Here is a 25,266-nt window from a genome sequence, read left to right as displayed (position 1 = left end):
TTACATCAGGCTGTCTGAATAAACGACAGTCAAATATCAGGAATGGGTGTTTCAAATAGTTAAAAAAATGTTTATCTTTACACGTTCTACCTATTAAAATATTTCATCGTTTGCAGTATCAAAATAAAATAACAAATAACAAACTCAAATGATAATGACAAGTGTACATACTAGCAAAGTTTATCAACTTGTCGCGCCAAATAAATATTTTTAAACAAGTCTTATTAAGCTCTATCCACAATGCCATTATCAAGCTAGAGGGGCGCTGGAAGGGTTCGTGGTATTGTTCGGTAGGATACATTTCTCTGTACGTAAAGATACAAGGCTTACTTGTTTGGTGTAAGTATATATGCTGTGTTTGATTAACAGTAGTGCCCTTGGTTTTCATTCCTGAGGTAGACTTTTCCATTACAATACTAAAAACAGCATACACACTTAATTACAGGCTCCGAGGCAATTCCGGATACGACTATATGTTACAAACAGCTAGAAAACTTCTACTTTCCGTAAACGCTAATTTCCTTCCTCGTTCCGCAACTAGAGAAAGTGTAGAGAGAAAGATCGATGCTCGGTTCCGTTACGATTCCAGCCAAGGAAAAATAGTTATGTGTTTTAACGGCGCGTTGTATAATGAAACAAATAGCACATTTAACAGGATTCGAACACCATTTGTATGTTCAGTAAATTTTGTAGTTTAAATTTTTCATTTTCATTGATGTGAATGTCATTGGACGGGGTAGGGGTCAATAAAGCAATAAATATAGATAGTAGATAGTAGTAAAGACAGATTCAGCAGAATTTCTGCCACACATCTTTGTATCTAGACATATGTTTTATCCCTAAAGACATCTTTTGATTAAACACCAGATATAAAACCCGATTTCTATATCTTGTGTTTTTTTGTTTTTTAAACAAATCTATTGATGTATGGAAGTACAACCAATGTTATTTGTAGCTTTGGCTTCTGTGCCAGAATGCTATTGATACCTCCAAGTCTGGCGTCCATTGTTTATCATTAATTCTGTTTTACGGCAAATCTATCGTCGGGAGTGATACAATCCATGCGGACTCCTTCATTCATTTGAAAGATGGATGTTTTTTTGGACGATATCTCTGAAAGATTTTGGAAACATATATCTGGACCACGGTGAATGAGAGTGCTGACCAGAATATCAGATAATATGTTTACTAGAAATTCATTCAATGTAGATTTTTTATGTTTACACTATTTTGTCAAATTAAAGGAACTTGTACAACAAAATTGCTAAGTAATAATAGAAGGATTCAATACAATTACATCATAGAGCTGTTTCTTCTCTCGAATGCCTAGAACTTAATGAGTGAAAAAGTAGCACTCGAGTCACTTGGATAAGAATACTCGGATACACCAGTTGCATAATAGTGTGTGACGCGGACATCCGTGATATCTACACGTACTTTATCGGATGATATTAAAATGAAACACAACCAATATATATATATTTTTTCTGTGCCTGAAAATTTGAATTTTGATCTTAACTGGATATAAACTTATCAGTTTCATCGTTCTAACACAACAAGGTACTGTCATTCGACGAATTGCGTTGTCGCAGTGTGACGTAAGAAATATTGTTATTCACGGTCTGGCCACCGTCTGTGATACCATCCGGTCAGTATCAGACGGGATAAAGGAAATTTCCTTACTTCTGAATCAGACAAGGATTTATTGAGCACATCAACATGAGCGCGTATCAAAATGTTGTATCCTACCCATTGGCATTATACATGTACAAACCTGATACCTCCAGACTTGTAGACATAGACTGAAGGATCCGTCTGCAGCAGTCGTCTCTTATCACCGGAAGTTACATCAACATTTCCCAGATGACGCTGGAGAGCACACGCGAGACGATGGTTATTATGTGATTGGGATGGATTGTATCAACGTTGGTGTTTTGATTACTTTATTCACTTCCACCAACAAAAATACACACTACGTAAAATTCTTAGAAAATAAATAAAAATATTATTCAATACTTAATGATGAAATCACCGCATTATATACTTACCGTGGGACCTTTGTTGTTAGTTTTCTTTCAATAGGTCAAAAAGTTCAATCTCAAAATTATAAATTTTAGATAGGATATGGAGGATAAAAAACCAGTGGTATATATGGTCATTTTTTCATTCGATTTTGTGAATTTTTCAAAAAGTTAATATCAATAAAATAAAGAGTATTTTTTTGTTTTTGTTTTTCACTTTTGGATGTGGAAAAAATACCACAACAACCGCTAGTTGATGTGACCTGTTGTGAAAAACCGTTAAATATTATGCAAAATAATTCCACGTGTGGTATAAAGGTTTTCATGAAAGATACCGTCCAAGTAAATTTTGATCAGTTCTAGAAAGTGATGTCTTTTCTTTCTTTTTTTTTTTTAAATAAAAGATGCTAAAATTGCCACACAAGAATTCGAGACACAGCTTTGTGAAAACTATGAGGATTTTATGATCGCCCTGATCTTTGTGGGAAATACTTTATTCCGTTCTGTGATATAAAGTAAGATGATTCTGAAGCCCGTTAATATGTCTGGTGGTTTCCTTGTTGTTTACATTTTGCTCATTTGAAAACGTGACATTACTTACTTAGATTTACAAACATATACATGATGTGTGTTGTCGATGAAACAGAAAACATTTCTATTCCAGAACTCCTAGCTGCTCTAATTCGCCATGTGTTTTTTTTTCAAGAATCTAGACAGAATTTGTTTTTAATGTTTTGCACTCGCGTCCTCGATTACAAATTTGGATTACATTTTTTATTTAATGTTTTGCTATTTCTTGTTTTTGTCAAAATGACATAAATAAATTGTCACCAGTTGACACTCTCGCCATGTGATCAGGTAATTATACGTGAAAATATATGAAATTATTGTTTTGTTGTCTGTCTGTACGTTATTGTCTCGACCTGAGAAATGGGATGGTAACTGAGCACGTAATTCCGGTTAATGTATCGTTTTCTCGTGTGTATAAAACGTGATAAAAAGTAATGATGAATATTGTTCAATATCCAGACAGCTGTTCGGTTTTATGTTGTTTTTATGTTCCAGGATGTCCTACAGTGAGTATTGTCCACAAGTCTGATGGGGAATATTTCCAGATGTTTCCGGAACAGAACTCCCGGAATCAATGCGATTAGTAATTCAGATCGTTTTCCTTGGAGACTTCCATGCATTACATGATAAGTATCGTTATAAAATGTTCCTGATATGCAGTGTTGTATGTATGGCTCCCTTGAGCATCGTGTCCGTCTACATAAAAAATAAATAACGTTTTAATGTAGAGTCTTTATTTACTTCATTAAAAGAACTTCGCATTTCTCTTGGAAACAATCATCTGGATGGAGTGATTACTGTTATTTGTTGCTGTGAGTGTATTGTTCTATGAATTTAGGAACGTTCCTGTCACTTAATAATGATTACTGCTGGACTCCGAATGGTTGTAACCTAGGACAAACAATCTGGTTACCAGTCAATCTCAGATTTGTATGTACATGCATACATCATCCGAAAGAAACTGTGGCCTCTTCATGTAAAGCTCCGCTTTCCCATGCTTCGTGAACGCTGATAGATAACTAGATAACGATGGCCGCCGAGATATTGGGATAGATAACCTGTTATAATTGTGTAACTGTGCCCGCTTGATGGGAATAGTCCTGAACTCTTTGCACTCAGCCAAAAACTGTTACTATCTTTGATGATGTATTTTTCCCTGTTAGAGGCTATGCTCTGTAAGAATTTCTCACTCGTAATCAGCTCAGCCACATCCAAATATACGTAAGTAATCACACTAATTAACGTATAATGTTTTCGTGTATAAAAAACGTACGGAAAAGCACGCGATATACTCGTAAATGTCTCTTAAAATCAAAGTGCAAAAACATATAGTAAAATGGCAAGTTTCCGTAGAATGATAGATGACCTAGCGGAAGCAAGGCTGATTACGGAAATCCATCGGTAAATCAGGTACTCTCATTTTTTTTTTTTTTTTTTCTACTTTTTGACACTCAGCACCTGTGCTACCGATATGTCAACAGATTATTATTTCAAACTCAAATTCAATATAGCTATGGAAAAATCTGAACAAAAGCAAAATTTACCTCAAAATTACGTATAATGTACAATCTGAATAAGACCATGTGTTACTGAAGAGTAAACATCTTCTGTTCCATACGACAACACCCGCTATGTAAATATTGTCACGTTCCCTAAGGGGAACAAGGTAAACAACAATGAGATCACCAGGTATACTAACGAGCCTCAAATATCACCAGTGAGAGAGATTTCCTATTTACAGAATTGTGTTTAAATGTTGTATATTATATACTAACTGATCTCAGAGTGTTTCAGTATTGGAAGGCGATCTTTGTCTACTTTTGATTTTCCTAAGTCGCCTCCTAGGTTTCTCGACCTAGCATCACTTACGAGACTTTGACACAAACAGCTGGGTGATGAAGTTAAGTGTTATATTTGTCTATGTTATGTGTAATCTTAATCTGTATTGAATGCGTGTCTTTTTGTAAATCTTTCCAATAACTCTATATTACCAATGGGGTTAGTCTGAAGAGATGGGCTTTTCTTATCTCGAATTTGACATTTATTTGGAGCTGTTTTTCTTACTCGATCACGTGACACACCTATACGTACAAGTAGAGCAGCCGACACATTAATTGAAGATAAATAACAATAAATCCCATCTAGACCCGCTGATATCGTTGGACTTGGTCAGTAGAAGCGGAGAATGGCTGCAGTGATGGCCTGATGGCCGATCACTGTCTAATCTGGACATTATCATACCGACAACAGACACTGTTGCACTTACAATAACGTCAAATTACTGTGTAAATCATTCAATGTGCTTGCTCTGTATCGAGTTAAATCATATGATGCCTTCAACCTGTTGTATGTCAAGTTTCATTTCAGCCAGTGGTATGTTGAGTCTATGACTTGCTATCGTTTTTTGCTATAGATCCCGAAGCTCAGTATCTATGGCATATGATGGAATTTGATTTGAATCATTTGCTACGGGAATTTCTAATTCATGACGTAATAATGTGTGTTAAACTACAGGTTCAGACGCCTCTGACTCTGTATGTTGTGAACGCCTTTGCTCTGATTATGGTGCCATACCACGTGTGCTACATTGACATTGGTAAGCAGATGACTTCCCCAAGCTGACATGATTTTTGTGTATTTATAGGTTGATAACCCGAGGGAGCCTCCTCCATCTATAATGGACCTTGTGTAACTGTCCGAGACCTTCAGTTGTATACTTGCGGACACAAAATCAAATCTGTGCCTGCTCCACGTTGTTCTTTTCCATTAATCTTCTCGAATGGCCACGTCAATACAAATAAGTTAGTTATTATCTTGGTTTTGCGGTTTTATTTTACTGTCTTAGTAAATTTGTTTATCCTGAACTCAGCTTAAACACAAATGACAAGTTATTGGTCAATACCCACATAAACGTAACTGTGGCTCGTGAGGACCTTTACAGGCAGTTAACGACGTGACGAAACACAGAGGGCGCCTTGTTGGTATCAAAAACTGTCAGAAAGGCTGCTTCAATGGCGTCCTCAGACACCGAATGAACCACACGATTGATGAGATGACACGGTACAAACAATGTGGCGCCCTCTGCCGAAGGCGAAAACGGGAGGATTTAGAATGAGTCTTGTCATGCGTATAGCAAAAACACAACTATAATTTTATATAATTAGTTAGAAATGGCTGCTCGGGCGAATTTGTCAACTTCTGTCGATCAGTCACTTGTCTTGTTTCTCGAAACATCTCGAGAGAAAACCGATGCAGCGATTGGAAAAAAATGTATCAATTAGGTATGTTTTTCAAACTTGAACTGTTCAAATAAAGCTATATAAGTTCCGAGGATAAAGTTTCTGCTCTACAGACGTGGAGTAGAGCTAAATGGAATTTAAATTCCATATTTGGACTGCATATCCTGCAGTGTGCAATGTAATAACAGGCTATCAAAATGCATCGTGTTTATAATGATACGTTAAGAAAAGACAATAGGTATAAACCTTTCTCGTTTTAAATAACAATAGAGAAGATGCATCTTTGATATGACAACGGAAGTGTTCCCATGTCAAAAACTTTACTGTGATATCAAGCTCAGCTAAGCTTACATCGCCAACTAAAGTGTCCTTTTTTCGTGTCAGATATATATAATAAACAACTTTAAAAATATATCTTTAATAATAATAGGTAAGCGAACAGTGTCATACCTGAAATGTGTCTTAAGCATTACAAGACGGATTCTCTGGTATCAGACAAACGTACTAAGTAACACCAAGAACGTCCCTTCAGCAATGCCAGACGAGAATCCTTTATGATACCAGACAAACGTACTAAGTAACACCAAGGACGTCCCTTTAGCAATGTCAGACGAGAGTTCTTTGTGATACCAGACAAACGTACTAAGTAACACCAAGGACGTCCCTTCAGCAATGTCAGACGAGAGTTCTTTGTGATACCAGACAAACGTACTAAGAAACAGCAAGAACGTACCTTTAGCAATGCCAGACGAGAGTCCTTTGTGATACCAGACAAACGTACTATGTGTCACCTACCTCTTTAGAATTTTACGGCTGCGACCCAAGACTGTGGGATAACCCAGATCATGTAAGTTTACCTTCTTGGAACTAAGATTGTGAGATTATCTTCTTGGGACCAAGACTGCGTGATTATCTACTGGGAACCAAGGTTGTAGGATTATCTACTGGGAACCAAGACAGCATGATTATCTACAGGGAACCAAGACAGCATGATTATCTACAGGGAACCAAGGCTGTAAGATTATCTACAGGGAACCAAGACAGCATGATTATCTACAGGGAACCATGGCTGTAAGATTATCTACAGGGAACCAAGGCTGTAAGATTATCTACAGGGAACCAAGACAGCATGATTATCTACAGGGAACCAAGGCTGTAAGATTATCTACTGGGAACCAAGACAGCATAATTATCTACAGGGAACCAGGCTGTAAGATTATCTACAGGGAACCAAGACAGCATAATTATCTACAGGGAACCAAGACAGCATAATTATCTACAGAGAACCAAGGCTGTAAGATTATCTACAGGGAACCAAGGCTGTAAGATTATCTACAGGGAACCAAGATTATGTGATCATCAAATGGGAACCAAGGTTGTAAGATTATCTACAGGGAACCAAGGCTGTAAGATTATCTACAGGGAACCAAGATTATGTGATTATCAAATGGGAACCAAGGCTGTAAGATTATCTACAGGGAACCAAGACAGCATGATTATCTACAGGGAACCAAGACAGCATAATTATCTACAGGGAACCAAGGCTGTAAGATTATCTACTGGGAACCAAGACAGCGTAATTATCTACAGAGAACCAGGCTGTAAGATTATCTACAGGGAACCAAGACAGCATAATTATCTACAGGGAACCAAGACAGCATAATTATCTACAGGGAACCAAGGCTGTAAGATTATCTACAGGGAACCAAGACAGCATGATTATCTACAGGGAACCAAGGCTGTAAGATTATCTACAGGGAACCAAGACAGCATAATTATCTACAGGGAACCAAGACAGCAGAATTATCTACAGGGAACCAAGGCTGTAAGATTATCTACTGGGAACCAAGGCTGTAAGATTATCTACAGAGAACCAAGACAGCATGACTAACTACTGGGAACCAAGATTATGTGATTATCTCAATGGAACGATGATGATGGGGTTATCAACACTACTTGGAACTATGGCTGGCATATCTTCTAAGAATAAAGATTGAGATATCACGAAATGGAAAAAGTAATTACGGGATTACCTGTTGAAAGCCATGTAAGCCTCCGGGAAGGTTTATCGATAAGCATGCCAGACCCTGTGAAAATTATTACCACACTTATTGATATCCATATCGACAAGACCTATAATGGTACTATTGTTTTATAAACTATGACCAATAGTAAGTCAATTTACTTCAATACGGTTCTGTCTTTAAAACTTACAAAAAAATCTATCTATACTTACTACTGTTTGTTCTTAGTCAATATATATATATTCCAAAACTCCACATGAGTTCTAACTGCGCTACATTGTATATTGAAATTTCAAACGCAATGCCAAGTTGCTGTGTTCTTTCTCAACTGCATTATAAATCGTTGTATCTTTATAGTTTACTAATTTACGTTATTTTTATAATAATCTTTCAAAATATTTTCAACATATTTATGTGAAATTATATGAGGATAACTTACGAAAACAAATGGAAACACCGACAAATCAATATAATCTTAAATTTCACTCAAAATGGATAGAACTAGGGCAATACATGAACAGAAAGATTTCCACGGACACGAATGAAAAAGTACTAGAAGACCAGATGTTTCTGAAGGGAAAGCGTCTTCTGTTTTATCGACGACACCCACCATGTCAATCTTGATCAATTCAAGTAAATGATGTCATGTTCTCAAATGAAACCAATGTTAACAATAACAAAAAACAGGCATCGACAAACTCAGTTTCGTATCCACCTGGTAAAAGACTATTTATGTGCCTCCGTCAACCTTCATCTCTTGAACCCTGTAGTGAGAACTGATTTGTTTTTTATATGGAATAAGACTTGAATATCGAACCAATTGGGGTATGTAAACACCATAGACTGAGGAAAGAGGATTATTACTGTCTGGAATTGACAAATCGAAATCACGCCTACCATACATCTTCGTGGAAAACTGTTCCGTTTGGTATTGCTGTCTACAAAAGACTGTGGTAATCAGCTGATTTAGATACAATTAGCATAGCATTGGTGATCAAATTTGACCCTAACCAGATTGAAACAAAAAAAGGGGAAATCAATTACCAGTGATAGGACCATTGGTGTTCATATCAATCATTGCTCTACGTTCAGTTACCAACAGAACCGATATTTTTGGGATATTTTTTTTCAATTCGTGTGGTTCTTGTTATATCCATTCAGTGACAACATATTAAATTCCTTCCAAATGTTATTTTGATTTATGGTGTTATCTACAGGTTCGTGTTACCCGAACCTTCTGTTGTCATTCTCGGCCAGTCAGAGCTGTTAGAACAAACTATGGATATTGCGAGTCTAGTGGTCTCTCGCCTTTTTCCGTTGCGATTTTTTTTTTCTGATTAGTAGCCGTTGCAATGCACAATATGGTATTCTTGAACGACGTTCCATCTATACAACACTCCAAAAAGCACGCTTTTCTTTTTAAATGGAGCTTTGTCCGCAAGGTATCTGACGAAAAACTGTTTGCTAAGTTAAAAATTCAATGAAGCGAAAATAGCACCGTTTTATATCGCTAATTTACATGCTTCTTGCTATATGATTTCCTTGTTGTGCTGCACTTATGGAGTTATGACAACCTTTCCTCTTTGTCATGGCAACCAAACCAGAAAAAGATAAAGTAGGTTAGATCAACTGTGATACAGATTTGCGTGGAATGAGTGGAAGTATACCTGAGATTTACGGTTTACTGTACAGCCGATCCCTACAGACAGGTGTTAATGAAAATAGGTTAATCTTATTTCCTTATTTGGACTTGTCTTCGCTCTCTTTACTTGTTCAATACTATGGCGTCCTTTAATAAGTCCAATGGTCAGTGGTGCTGACCAACCTCTGTCGTTAACATCATTACAGCTAATCTCCTAAACATGTCTTTCGTATTTGAGCACATCTTAAAGATTGCATATTAAAGGGAATAAGTGTTGTTCGGTCACGAGCGGAACTCTCCAGTCTTAATCATTCAGTCTCCTTAAGCGATAATGAGGAGAAATGTCAGCTTGGAATACCAGTTATTGGTCATGTGACCTTAATTTACTTACCGTGGTATATAAGATCATTGTAGAGATTCTTCCACCATACAGCCTGCCGAGAAAATGGAAATCATGAATAGAGTCTCACTGGGTAAAGATTCATTGAGAAACATAATCATGTGACCAATACTTTATGATCACGTGGTAAAAATATCGTTATGTGATCAATTTGTCGTTTTATCAATCGATCGAAATACTATTTACATGCGTGTCTCCGTTTCTAATTTGCCTCAGTGAGAAGTAAAGAAATATTACAACCTTTGCGATATAGTGACCGTGTTTGTAATAGCCACTCCAAGATCTTTAATGATCCTTAAATATACAAGTGCGATTGTCATGGTCCCAATACGTAATATACGTAGGTTACAGATGACATTTGCCAACATGCTCTTCACTCAATCGTTATTCGAAATAATACTAAGTATATCATTTTCACGAAGTAATGATTACGAAAGAATATTTGGGGAGAGGCAAAGTACAATTCATTATTTTATTTACGAGGAAAGACAGCCTCAATTTCTTAGTGCTGCTTGAAATATTCCTACGCCGTTGACATATCACAAGCTGGTAATACAGAACCGACTTCGGTAAGATTACACTGTATGGTAAGATAATGTCATGACTTTAGCTGTTGTTTATGCAGTGTTAGGTTTTCGTTTTCTTTTTCTAATCAGTTCAATTTCCACACACCATTCCATAGGGCACTCGCTATTAACATACAGCGTTTTTGTAATGTTTCTACATTTAAGCTGTTGTATAAAGTTTTCTAGAAATCCAAAACAAATACTAAATTATAGAAATCTCATGAGAAATAGAAAGACTGGGAAATTCAACAAATAATACAAACAGTCATTGTGTGTGTAGCTATATTCAAATGCGACTAATCAAATTCTCCCAAACAATCTATAATCATTTCAGTATTCAACTCTTAAGTATAATATATCAATTCTCATTAGTAATCTTAACTATGACAATGTCATTGAGCATTATACATACCCAATGGTCATTACTCAAGTCAGGAACGGTTCCACAGGAGATGCGTTACTGGGTAGACCGTTATTCACGAGGGGAATAATCCGCCATGGGAGATTGACTCTGAAATGATGGGTGCTTACAATTTCACAAATCATGGATATACTTTGTGATAAAACAATACAGGGTCTCTGTGAAGATCCAGGAACGTCCCTTAAATAGATAAAGAACTGTTTACTCTATACTGTATGTGTGTAACTGTTTCATCAATTATCAGGAGGAAAAACATGTATGTAAAAATATTACCTTTCGTTTATAAACCTCAGGTTTGAGATAGAAGATTGGAAAGTAACACCTGCTTATCAAAAGAAATTAAAACTGTTAATTGAATACAAATATATACACAAAAAGAACGACGCTAAGACGCAGGGACAATTAGAGCTTAAAATTGGTTTTAAAAATGTATTTCCATGTTCGATTGCTCGAAGAAATTTGTACATAGACAAGCAACACCAAATGAAAATAGATGTCTCAGTGTGTGAATACATTTACAAATGAAAAGAAACAGTATAACGATATAGCTCCGAGGAAAAAAATTGTAATTTAAGAATAATAATGTCATGTAGATATGATAATGTGCTCGGAGGAGGCCTTTAAAGAATAGGGGTCCTGGCAAATATAAACATAACATATATATGACGATGATACATATATTTACTGGTGCTAAATCACATCAGGACAAATACATTGCTTTAGATTAAAAGACAATGTATATCTCACTATGGTTAAGGGCTTAAAACGGCGTATAATAAGGAATATCTATACAATATAGATTAATGCAAATATAAAGGTGTTCTTCCCGTAAAGATCAGACAGGCTCTGGGGGAAATGAAACCGTATATTACTGTCTGCAATAATGAGGTATGCTTAGAAGGACAACCAAGTGCTGTGGAAATCTGTAATAGACAATCCATATCTCATGATTTGTTGACTTAATCAGCAACGATATACTTTTCTCGGAGTAGAAGGAGACCTGTCAAAATAAACAGTAGGTTCTCTTTAATCAATCTGCAATTTGAAGAGCTCAAATAAAGGTAATGTTTACATAACATACAGAATAACAACAATATCTAAGGCAAAACGTTTGTTTCATGTTCCTGTCTGATGAGGAAAAAATAAAGTTGGTGCTGAACGTAGGTTTTTGTCTTTTATGTTATCAATGTTTGCTTGATGTTGACACTGACTCCTCAAGCAGGATATTGATTAGAGATTTGTTTTACCTGTTTCAGATATGTATATGTGCATAATTTTCCCTTTTGCACTCGAGATGTACCTGTGACTGGCACACACACGTTCCAGGTTTGCAACTTCTGAAGGGCTACTTGGATCTCAAACGTCCATATTTCTGTACAAAGAGAGGCAACTCTCATATGACTACGACTAAATTTGGTAATATATTCTGTGTATTTGTTCAGACGAAGACAAAAATGTCGTCATTTCAGCCTGTGAATTCGTCACGAAAATCGCATGTGCGTTGTTGCACCAGAAATATCAGGGCAATGGATACACGATGATAATGAGAGCAAAAGTCAAAACAAAGATTTTTTAAATGATCACTGTGTACTGTAAAAGTGGTAAAAATAAACATTATTTTGCCTTGCTAAGAAACAGCAAGAAGTCAGAGATCATTGGTGAAGAGGCATATTTTGTGCAACGTCTTTCGAGTTGAACATGAAAAGTGTCAGCTGTACACTATAGTCTTTCCGGTCCGTATTTGTATCCGCTACTTACAAACATGAATTAAACTTCCGGTAAAAAGTTTACTGCCAACGTGAACGTTCAGTTGGAGATGCGGATTTAGCTGACCTACTTATCGGTCAAGATGTGGTTCATGTATATCATCAGTTGGATAGCCCTGCTAATGCAAATTGTCATCATAACCTTGTCAATTGGTAAGGCCATATTGGTTTTGCTTCAGCTCTAAGCTAGCCGCCGACTTTCCTACATTTTGTAACCGGTGTAAATTTTATTAGTCAGTAAATTAGTGTCAACCTGTCAACAGTGAAGTGTTAATAATTTTCTATATTGCTCTGTTAAATATTCCAATTTTATTCGGTATGATCTTAAATGCATATAGAATTCTTACCGACCAATGTTACAGTTTTATGGGACAGGTGGAAAGGCTCCTTTTCTAATATAAACTTGCTTTAGTCTGCCACTTCAGTATGTACATGTTTGGGCTTTCGACCTTCTACATAACATAGCAGACGAGAAAGAAAATGTTGAGTAGAATGGGTAAACTAGGTCTATTAAGTGAACGTAGAGAAAAGGAAAAGAGAGATGGGGTACTTTTCGGTCAAGAGATAGAGTCGATTGTTCTGATGTTCATGTAACAATAACCTACATTATTCAAACCTAATATGAACATTTTTACCTCTAAATACCAGCACCAAGCTAGCCCTACTATGGCAATATGCCCTGACATTTTGACCTACACACTCCAACACGAATTAGGGAGGGAGGTCTAGAGTAAGAGGATCCTGGATCCCAACATTAATATCTGTCTTATCTCCTATTTGCACTATTTTCCCTAACAAATATTGTTATATGAACCCATCTATTTCCTAACATATCATAGAACTAGTCTAAGCTATATACTGAGGATTACATGCTTAATACTCTTTGTTATTAGACAGAGATATCTTCCTTGTGCAAGGTAGACATTCTCACATGGAATACCATTTTAATTCCCATCTAACAGACTAAGTATTAAACACCGTGTATACATAGTATTTTTAAGACTTTGATTTTTGGGCATTAGGTTTACCTATTTCATTAATTGAATGGTGTCTTGGTAATCAAATATGAATCCTATATGAGTACAAATGATGGGTCAGTGCTGCCAAAGGCCCAATAATTAATAAGATCTGAAGATCAGGTAATGGGTTTAATATAACTTTTAACACTAAAGTGCTCTGAAGCATTCAACACGTCAAAAGTACTGTTTCTTATTCTAAATTACTAAAAAATCTCAACATCCATTGTTACATTGTTGTTTTTCAAAAATTTTTTAAAAGTTATTGTTCATAAATTTGATTTCAAGGGCTGAATAAGCATAATCCTGAATATATTTTCCTTTATTAGCTGCTGGGCTTTACTACCTTGCTGAATTGGTCGAGGAATACACAGTGCTGACAGCCAAAATCATCAAATACATGATATTTGTAAGTTATAGGTCATTTATTTTTTGTAAAAGACAAGTAAGTTTAATGTATTAGAAAAGAAAAGGTCAAAGGATTCCTGCCTTGATACAAGGATTAAAACATAAGACTCCAAACTATTTTGCAGATGTACTCTTACCTATTATAGATATCTTGCTTAAATAAAGTACACTGATATTGCAAGCTTCAGGCGGGTATTTTACATACCACAAGACCTTTACATCCAAATCCACTTGATATTTTCTTATTTGCTTTATAAAAAGAAAGAGTAATATAAGTATCCAAAACATGTCTGGTATATATGTCACTATGTAAAAACATTTATGTTGCTTGGTCAGTTAATTATGAAAACTCTCTTTATGTTGATGCAATAACTTTGACTTCTGTTTTGTAGGGAACATCAGCAGTTTATGTGGGCTTGTTAGTATTAGAAGATTTCCCACTGATGATGATAGTGGCTGGACTTCTTGGAAATGTGGCATTTTTCTTGGTGTTAAAGACTTTTCCATACTTTGTCATTAGTTCCCCACCTTTTATTGGCTCTGTAGGTAAGTCATTATATAGATTTCTTCAAGATCTTTTAAATTTTTTTCTTCATTTCAGTTGTACCTGATCCTTGAGATATTACTGTCATCATTTCAGATATAACTGAACCTTCTTATGGTCATCATTTCAGTTTTGCCTGATTGTTTGACCTTTCATCATTTCAGTTCTACCTAAACTTTCAAACTGCTATCATTTCAGGTGGGCCTAAACCTTCTGTCATTAGCTTAACTGTACCTAATAAATACACATAAACATGGATAATCATTCAGTTGTTATAAACACTGTTGAGGAAATAACAGCTTTGCGAACCATATTGCTGGAACTGGAACAGGTTTCATTATTAGTTTCTACCCCCAGACATTTTGTTCACCCTAGCTACTTCCAGGTATTTTGTTCATCCTAGCTACTTCCAGACATTTTGTTCATCCTAGCTACTTCCAGACATTTTGTTCACCCTAGCTACTTCCAGACATTTTGTTCATCCTAGCTACTTCCAGACATTTTGTTCATCCTAGCTACTTCCAGACATTTTGTTCACCCTAGCTACTTTCAGACATTTTGTTCACCCTAGCAACTTCCAGACATTTTGTTCATCAGCTACTTCCAGACATTTTGTTCATCAGCTACTTCCAGGTACTGTGTTCACCCTAGCTACTTCCAGGTATTGTGTTCACCCTAGCTACTTCCAGACATTTTGTTCACCCTAGATACTTCCAGACATTTTGTTCATCAGTTACTTCCAGACATTTTGTTCACCCTAGCTACTTCCAGGTATTTTGTTCATCCTAGCTACTTCCAGACATTTTGTTCATCCTAGCTACTTCCAGACATTTTGTTCACCCTAGCTACTTCCAGACATTTTGTTCATCCTAGCTACTTCCAGACATTTTGTTCATCCTAGCTACTTCCAGACATTTTGTTCACCCTAGCTACTTCCAGACATTTTGTTCATCCTAGCTACTTTCAGACATTTTGTTCACCCTAGCTACTTCCAGACATTTTGTTCACCCTAGATACTTCCAGACATTTTGTTCATCAGTTACTTCCAGACATTTTGTTCACCCTAGCTACTTCCAGGTATTTTGTTCATCCTAGCTACTTCCAGACATTTTGTTCATCCTAGCTACTTCCAGACATTTTGTTCACCCTAGCTACTTCCAGACATTTTGTTCATCCTAGCTACTTTCAGACATTTTGTTCACCCTAGCTACTTCCAGACATTTTGTTCATCGGCTACTTGGAGACATTTTGTTCATCAGCTACTTTCAGACATTTTGTTCACCCTAGATACTTCCAGTGATTACTTAAATAAAATTGACTTATTGCATCATTGTAATTTTGCATCTCAAACATTGTTTCAGTTATTCTTTTTGCTCTTCCTAAAATAATTTGTTTTTTAAACAATCAACGGAGTCTTGACTGGATTCGCCTAAATGATGATGGACTTCACTGGAACATTGCCAAAGGGTTGAGCCAGTATTTTTTGCCTTTGGTTTATGGAGTTTGCATTAAAAGAAACTTATGATTATATATGATATACAATAACACTTTTTGTATTTATTTTCAACTATTTGCATCTATTCACTGCAGAATAATGCATTAACACTTGTAATTTCCTCACTTCCTCTCAATTCCACTGACCGACAATATCAAGGGCTAATATAACTAAACAGAAAAATCATGTGACTGGCATGACTAAAATTAGACAAAACACTTCAGTTTTAGATCTAACTCAAAAGACATCTGTTTTGTAATATTAATTATAAACAGATTAAATTGATAAGATTTGTAAATAAAAAATCCAAGGGAATCTTATCATATCTTCCTAGTCAGAATATTAATTTAAAATGCCAAGTTTAAGCATTGAAGTTCCATATATTTTAGAAATACACATATCGTATAAAAATATGTGCATTTTTGTTAACATGCAGATTTTGTTATGAATTCTGGTACTTTTTTAAACAAATCTGATGAAGAATTTGCATTACCTGGTAATTTGATAAGACTAGAACACACAGGATATACTGTATTCATTACAACAGATCTAGTGACTCTAACTCCTGTGTACTGATCAAAAGCTCCATACTAACACCTTGGTATACCAAATTTAAGCCAGTATTTGTCATTTGGAGTCATAGTGATATGGTGATTTAGAAGTTTGAAATACTATATAAAAAAGGAAACATGGAATTTCGTCAGCACGAAGTCTGATACATGTACAAGTTATATGAGGTATATTTAATGATTGTTGTATTGTAGTATGTGCATCATGATACCAGCATCCCAGTCATGAACTTGAGTCTGTAATTTTGACTCAATTACAAAAAATCATAGAGATCTAGAAAATTTTGTTATTTAAATTTTTTTTCTTTTTTTTTCAGTGTTTGTTGTTATCAATCACTACCTTGCCTTTCAATACTTTTCATCGGTTTGGTTCCCATTCACAGATGTAAGTATATCTCCAGTTTGGTTCTATGTATTGATCAGAAGTTCAAGGAATATCCACATGTAACCATGAACTTTTCACTGACTCAAACTGAAAATACCAAAATATGCAATGTACATTTGAGAAATAATTTTAAGGTCACCAGAGACAAAGTCATAAACTTTTCCAACTTTTTCTGGAAAACTCCTGAACCGATTTCAGTGAAACCTTCCATGGCTAAAGGAAAATTATTGTGAATTATATGGTTCCCAACCCCAGGGGCCAGAGGAACAGGGCCAGAAATGGTCAATTTAATTGAACCTTCAAAAATCTTCTCATATCCCAGGTATGGTACTCTTCATGGATGGAAAGGCCTTCAGATGCTTGACCAAAATTGTAAATTTCATTACCCCAGAGTCTCACATTTCCCCCTGGGAGGGGGTAATGTTTACTATCGTTTATATAGGAAAATTACATTTTTTAACATTATTTATTTATTTTCTATTGGAAATACTTCAAATCTGGTTATAATTTTTAGTTTAAGATGACAGTTAAATGAGATGCACATACTGATCTCGGTTGACCCCTAGAGACTTATGGGCAAGTCCAAAAATGGGTAAAATTGACTGAAATTTCAAAAATTTTCTTCTGAATACCCAGATAAGGCAGAACCAAGTACTCTTTATACGTTGAGGTGTCTTACAGTGCTGTACCTACCATCATATTGCTTATATTGCTATTTAATGGAGATAGGTATTTGTTAAGTTCAAAAGTTAAATGGAATAGAGAAATTACATGGAGCTTGGAAACAGTTCTGGTTCAATATTTATAGATATTTAGTCTGAACTATATTGTACACATAATGCAAATCTAAATTGTGCATAATATTAACTACTGTCCCATGCTAAGGCTTCTAGCAAAGTTTGAATTAAAAAAATTACTCTAGATTTGAATTTTTCTGAATGAAACCTCCCATCTAGGAACATCTTTGAAATTTCAGTCTATTTGACCAATTTTTTGCTCTGCCTATCAGCCCCTGGAAGTCAGTCACGGTCAATATGTGCATATCATCAAACACTCCGCTTATACTAATAACAAAGAATCCTAATCAACTTTGAACTATGTCTGAAAGAAAAGAAACAAATTATGTTCAAAAATGGTAGAGCACCAGATTTTGCAAATCTCAACTGAAGATTTGAGGTCTGAGGTTCAATCCTTACCCAGGAGAATTGATGTTTATCAAGAAAGAAGTTGCCTTAATTCTTAGGCCTTTTCTGTGTTGTACGTTGAGGTAGTCACCAGCTACTTTAACAAGAGGAGGTTGCCTCAAAATGACCCAGTGTGTTCATGTTGTAAACCTTCCAAACAATACAAATAAAGACAGTGAATTATAGCTCGATACAAATGTCAATGTTTTTTGGTTATTTATCCACAGGTGTTGTCATACTTCACACTCTGTCTGTGGCTGGTGCCATTTGCCTTTTTTGTTTCGCTTTCTGCCAACGAAAACGTCTTGCCGACAATGACAGAAGCAAGACCCCAAGGACAGGACTCGTCAGATGTGGTATCAAACTACTTTAAGGCAAAGGGAAAGAAATATGGACTGCTTTCTTTTTTGAAGTCTGCACAGGATAGCATATTACCAGATCGTGTTAGGAAACATTACTGATGAAATGAGCAAACAAGAAACTGTATCTTTAATGCTATGTTTTGTGGTTTTCTTTTGAGAGAGAAAAAACTCTGTCTTTTCAGATTGAATTTAAGTGTACTAGATTTCTTGTTTAATGCTGATAGTTTTTATTTTGATTGTGAATTTATATATCTGTAAGGTTAGACTTCCATGAACCCTTAGACCACCACACAGACATCATAATAACTACAAATAAAATGTTATTGCATAGGTTTTGTTCTTTACGATGCAAAACTTCATGGTTTTGTGCTTTGAGAAAACATAGTTGACTTAACTTGGAGTTGAATTAATTGGTGCCAATCTTTAGTCTTAACTAACTTTCTGTTATATTTCTGAAAATATGAGAAAGGCCCTTATTCGAGGCCGAGAAACAGCAAAATTCACACTCCTCAAAGTGAAAGTTCAGCATGATATAATAGTAGATAAGCAGTGTCCCATTAAAATTGGGAATTTGATATGCTGTATACAGGGAATGTCCAATAATTTGCTTGTTTTGTGATGAAAAAGGTACTATCATTTTAAATGCATATAATTCATTTGGTATTTTACTGAGATGAAGTAAAAAATACACATTCAAGTGTCAGGAATGGAAATAAAAATGACTAAAAGTTAGATAATTTGTTTTAATGGATGTTATATGTTATTGAAATGAAGAATATTGAAATATACTCTTAAGACTTAAACTTGTGTAAGAAATTTGACAAACTCATCTGATGTAACAGTATGTATAATAATCATATCAATTCACTTGTAAATAACAGTGATATATATTGTGTAGACTTATCTCACATTTGATTTTCCTTCACAATCATTTTATCAGTTCATATTGTTGAGAATTGGTTATATTCACCTTTGCACAGGTATTCTTGTATTAAGCATACTTTGTAACATTATTTAAATCTACATCTAGACCATGATGGAAATAAGATCCATTTAGCCATATTATAATTTGTGTTTAATCAATTATCATTTTCTGTCAGCAGTGGCATTCACTTGATAACAACTCTGTATACAAATCTGTGTATTTGTCAGTATAATGATTATACTTATCATCAATATCTAATTGTTAATAGTTAACAGTGATATTGAAGCTGTACTAAAAAACATGTACCACAGTCATCTGTAGCTTTACTATTCAAACATTTGTAAAGCCAAACATTATAAACAGTAGCCAACAACAGTTTTGGAGTGATTGTACCCACAGAAATTTACAACAAGGTAATGATATTCTTTATAGCTTATCCCAAATAATAAACACGCAGAAAGATATGACAGGAGTAATTCTGAAAATAATCCTGTCAGTAGGTAATAATCGAGAGAAATTTAAACTATCATGGGTACAAAAATTTGTGATGTATAAAAAAATACATATGGGATGTCATATGTAAGGAAAGTATTGGTTGTACTGAGTAGATACTTCAGATGATTCATACTACCTAAAGTGATTAGGGGTCATAAGGCTAAATATAGTTAAACAATATCTGAAAAAAAAAATATATGAATTTCTTTGGAGAAAATAATAAGAAACTGATCGTGGTCGTCTTTGCTATTTGTAAACCTTTTCTAAAATATGATTGAGAAAATAATAAGAAACTGATCGTGGTCGTCTTTGCTATTTGTAAACCTTTTCTAAAATATGATTGAACTATTTCACTCAACAAAAAAATTACTGGTACTCTGAGGTAGCAATGTACTATCTGACAGACTCCTTCAGTGCTAATGGCAGGGGTCAAGATAGTGATGTTCATTCAGATGGCTGTGGAATAGCCCCCAAAACATGTGGTTGCCTGGGTACTTGGTCTAAAGATGCAGCAAGATAAACGATTGATAACTGTTTAGTTTTACACCTGTGTTGATAACTGTTTAGTTTTACACCTGTGTTGATAACTGTTTAGTTTTACACCTGTGTTGATAACTGTTTAGTTTTACACCTGTGTTGATAACTGTTTAGTTTTACACCTGTGTTGAAAACTGTTTAGTTTTACACCTGTGTTGATAACTGTTTAGTTTTACACCTGTGTTGATAACTGTTTAGTTTTACACCTGTGTTGAAAACTGTTTAGTTTTACACCTGTGTTGATAACTGTTTAGTTTTACACCTGTGTTGGTAAATTGAAAGCTTTCTTTGGGTTTTTATGTTGTTTATTTTTTAAAATGTACAAATAGAGCTTTCATGTGCATAGGAGTAAACTTTAAAACGGTGCTGTGAACATCTTTTATACTGAATACATTTGTATGTCCTACATTTTCCCACCCACCATTTGAACCGTGATACATGATGAACTGATTGGCTGTTTTACATTGAATGTTATATGTATGTTAGTATTATGTGTAGTCAGTGTACACAAAGATAAATTGTGCTTACTGATGTTGTGGTGTGTCTTTCCCATGGGATTGTTTGTTTGTTTGGCTTTTTGTTTTTCTTTTTACACAAATTGACATTCTAATGCTACAACTTGTCAGAACAAAAACAGGATTAACAGTTAGCCTTAAAATCTCTAGTGGCTTTAGCAGTACAAAGAAAGTGGTAAATGACCCCATTGTAAAGGTTAGGGAGGGACAAGGACTCCATATTAACAGTAAAGAGCGGTTGTTTTAACCAGGTATGGGACATATGAAAGGTCTGGAGAGTTTGTCATTAAAGCAAACTTTTCACATTTGAGAACATATAACAAAAGTTCAACTGAGATCTATATCTGTAACAGTTTCCCTATGCAAACCAAGACTTAAAATGAAGTTTAATGTGAAGTCTTGGTGATGGTGAGATTTGTTATGTCAACAATGTACAACATTGTTTGAATCAATAACCAAGTAACTGTGATGGTATGGTTGAGATTAAATTTGGCTTCAAACTGTTATCAGCATTAGGTGTTGTTGATGTTAGTTGGTTGTGTACCAGAAAGTGAACAAATAGTGTATGATTTGATAACCCATCTCATACATACACCAGTCTATGCAAATGATTTTAACTTCCTTGAATATTTTGTAATCAAGGAATGTTTTGTGAGTTCATTTTGTGTGATTGTTTGCTTGAGTTTTTTTGTTCGTGTCCTAAAATTAGTTTTCATATAGCAAAGCTAGATTTGTCATCTCAGTACTGCTAGGTGTATGTGTGTAGCACCTTGAAGATTTGAAAGATTGATGTGTTGGATGAATTTCATTGAAACTGAGAATTGGATTATTTTGGAGAGTTGTGTTTTGAACAGAATTTATTTGAAAACCGATGCATATACATAAATGTGTTGATGAAAAGAAGTGCTGTTTTTTATAGTTATTGTACAATATCTATCCTGAATTAATTTTCAATCTACTTCCTGAAAACTCCAAACATCATAAGATCTATAAATATCATATGATGCAAGAGATATCTGATGTTTGTGAAATTGAATATAAACACAAGGGTGTAAAAGGTCATATTCATTGTTGAAAACATGAGTTTATTTATAATATGATAATTTCTCATACATAATGTAACCTATCAGTTGAAATCCAAATAAATGATTGATTTACAAAAATATTAAGTATATATTTATGTAGATGAATTTCTTATAATTGCACATATTAATGAAATGTATAATGTGATAGGGATAATTCTATGATTATGGTGATATAAAACACTCAAGAAAATAATGTTAAAAACTAAAAACTCCTTGTAAGGCATGAATTCCACATGCATATGAAAGGAATTTTCATAAATATTAATGCACACATTACCTTGACCTTTGAGCCCTGAAACATAGTCATGATTACATACATGTATCTTATAAAGACTGAATATTGTAAAGTTGAATATGATTATTGTACACATACAATTTTATTCATGTGGAATGTTTTTATACAGTAGTGAGATTGTCGTCGTATGGAAAAGAAATGAGACTACTTCTATACAAAATGTACAGGTAAAACTTAGAAAGTCAGAGTGCAGGCTTAAAGATCAGCTCTCTTATTATGTAATGATATCGGGTTTTTTTAGGTCATCTGACCAGAAGGGTCACCATGCGCCGTCCTCTGTGCGTGAACTTTTGACATTTCAAAACTTCTTCTCAAGTTCAACCAATGGGATTGAGCTCAAACTTGCATGAAATGATTCTGAGATGGTCCTGACCAAGTGTTTTTTTTTCAGGTATATCTAAAATCCAAGATGGCTGCCATCTTGGAAAAAACATTTTAAACTTCTTTTGCAGTTCCATTGATGCCATTGAGCTAAAAATTGGTGGGAATGTTAAGGAAAGGTAGCCAAGGAAGTGTGGTTATTTTTTAACCACAGCAGCCAGGGAGGATTTTGTACATGACTGCGCAATCATGGTTTTCCTGTGCAATACCTATTTCTTCTCAAGTTTCATCAGTCGGATTGAGCTCCAACTTTACTGTCAAAAATTAGGTAACACTTGTTACAGTAACATACTCCTCACCAAAACTACCATCTCCATCATGAAAAACACCTTCTTAGTAAGATTTCATTCAAAATAGAAAATATAACCCTTCTCCCTGCTGAATGTTTTTGTAATCAGATGACCGTTAATGCCCTTAGGCCTCTTGTTGAAAAATATTGTTGTAACCAAGTTCACTTTTGTGCTTGTACCATAAGTAAAACCCATGACTGTTGATTTACCAACTGAGCGATTGAAAATGGCAGTGTCGGTAACAATCATTTATCTTCTGATGGTATGGCTGGGAATGTGATTGAACCCTCTGAAATTTCCTGATCATTACTAATGTGATTTAGAAGTAATGTAACAGGTGTATTGTGAAGTTGTTGTTTATGATTTCAGTGTAATATGTTGCACAGGAGAATGTCTCCCAATAGTTAGTGTTTCTTGAATGTTTCATTTCTAACTCGTATGAATGTGTTGTCATTTGCTCAAGTATTTTTTGTTACCCGAATGCAATATATGCATATTTATGTACATCAAATTAATTGTAGGGTTCTACCTAACTACTCGATCTTATCTTTTGTCTTGTAGTATTAACAGCAACAAAGATAAAAATAAACTTGCAGTTAGATTGTGAGAACTTACTAATATGAAACTTGTTCTGTCATCAACAGGTTATTTGTATTACGGTGTGATAGAGTAGTTGAGATTTTAACTAGCTGCCAACAACTGGCCAGTTCATTCATCACCAAATCATAATTATTCTACTGTTGGCTGTAATAGTTCAGATTTTAAGTGACTACCATCGATAGGCCAGGGCATTCATCACAAAGTCATTATTTGTTGCACTGGCCAGCAATCAGATTATCTTTCTCCACAACTACTGTACATCCCCTTTTTCAAAATACAAGTCAGAATCATGATTTTACTATAGAGCTTTAAAGTGTCCCTATAAATATATTTTTGAACTAGAAGTTGGTTTAATCGTGAATGCAGAGATCCCTGTGAAATCAGCTGTAAACTTTGTATAAAATAGAGGCCAAGTCCAGGAGGAATGAGCAGGTTATTGTATTTGAATACATTGTACTGCTCTTCCTGTAAAACTCGGTTAAGATTGAATGGAGAAAGAAATCCTGTATAAGCTAATGGTAATTCAATTGTTCTGGTGTGTATAATGTTAGATTACCGTTAGGTAATGCAATAACTACATTTTTAGTGTACACTCTCATGTTAATTGATGTTTTTTTATGTGTAAATTTTCAATGAAATTCATCAATACATTGTATGTGATGTATGATGGTATTTGATATGTTACATGCTGTTACCAGTATATTGAAATATGCATGTTGTCCTTTATGGAATTATAGAAGTATTTGTGCAGAGCATGGTAATAAAAAATTGCAATCTAATAATTTGATTATTTCATTGAATTTGTTTATAAACTATCAGGTGCTGATTGGCATCATGTCTACAATATATGAAAGACATGTATTGGGATCATGAACATGGTACAATTGTTTAGATCACCCAAGATGAAGTCTCATGTCAACTATTGCAATCTCATTATGTTATCTATTATGTTCAGCATCATGCATCAGTTAATAACTGATATTTCATTTAAGCTATCCATCAGTAACAGTAGGCTATTCAAATTGCTTTTCACCCATCAGTAAACAATCTATGTAATCGCTACTACAAGAATGTTAAACCTGATATGTAGATTCTCTCTGTCCTTAATGTTCAGTCAGATCAATGCAACAAAATTGCTGAAGGTATTGGCATTTAACAGTCCCGGAGAAGTTCTATAGGTACACAGATACTTCATTTGCAAAATTCATCAAGTTAGATTCAGATTTGTACATGTTATTACAAAATCTGTGCAGTTACAATTTAGAAATTTGGTATCAAACCAAAGGGCAATAACTCTTATCAAATATTAAAATGCCATTTAAACAACTTTAAGCCATGGTTGATCAATCATGTCCAGGTGAGCCAAATTACTGCTCCAGAAGGATAGACTGAAAGTTATTACAGGTAATTATTTGGCCTGCACTGTATTGCTATAGGCTTCATAAATAAAAGGCAAGCATACCAAACAATGATTGCAAGCATCTAACTAGAATAAAGGTAAAGTTCAAAAGGTCATTACAGGTGGGCTATA

The 25,266-nt window shown here is 34.9% G+C and overlaps 1 protein-coding gene across 1 annotated transcript; it reads left to right on the top strand.

Moving 5' to 3' along the window:
• The first annotated feature begins 12,690 nt into the window (after window positions 1-12,690).
• On the top strand, window positions 12,691-24,517 carry LOC132547456 (protein TEX261-like). Its single transcript, XM_060211211.1, has 5 exons — window positions 12,691-12,802; window positions 13,995-14,074; window positions 14,466-14,619; window positions 16,999-17,066; window positions 18,478-24,517. The coding sequence occupies exons 1-5, from the start codon at window positions 12,733-12,735 to the stop codon at window positions 18,709-18,711; spliced, it is 606 nt and encodes a 201-aa protein (XP_060067194.1). The 5' UTR covers window positions 12,691-12,732; the 3' UTR covers window positions 18,712-24,517.
• The last annotated feature ends 749 nt before the right edge of the window (window positions 24,518-25,266 follow it).

This window comes from Ylistrum balloti, unplaced genomic scaffold, assembly GCF_031769215.1.
Source record: "Ylistrum balloti isolate Yb309-2 unplaced genomic scaffold, AGI_CSIRO_Ybal_v1 Utg369956, whole genome shotgun sequence".
In the NCBI taxonomy this organism is placed as follows: domain Eukaryota; kingdom Metazoa; phylum Mollusca; class Bivalvia; order Pectinida; family Pectinidae; genus Ylistrum; species Ylistrum balloti.
Note: the sequence above shows the minus strand (reverse complement) of the source record. Positions and strands in the feature narration are given on the sequence as shown.

What these genes read in the sequence shown, in the direction of transcription:
- LOC132547456 (XM_060211211.1), top strand. Translation starts at nt 12,733, where the DNA reads ATGTGGTTCATGTATATCATCAGTTGGATAGCCCTGCTAATGCAAATT. An exon ending in CATCATAACCTTGTCAATTG is followed by an intron (nt 12,803 to 13,994) that starts GTAAGGCCATAT and finishes TTCCTTTATTAG; the next exon opens with CTGCTGGGCTTTACTACCTT. An exon ending in TTTGGTTCCCATTCACAGAT is followed by an intron (nt 17,067 to 18,477) that starts GTAAGTATATCT and finishes ATTTATCCACAG; the next exon opens with GTGTTGTCATACTTCACACT.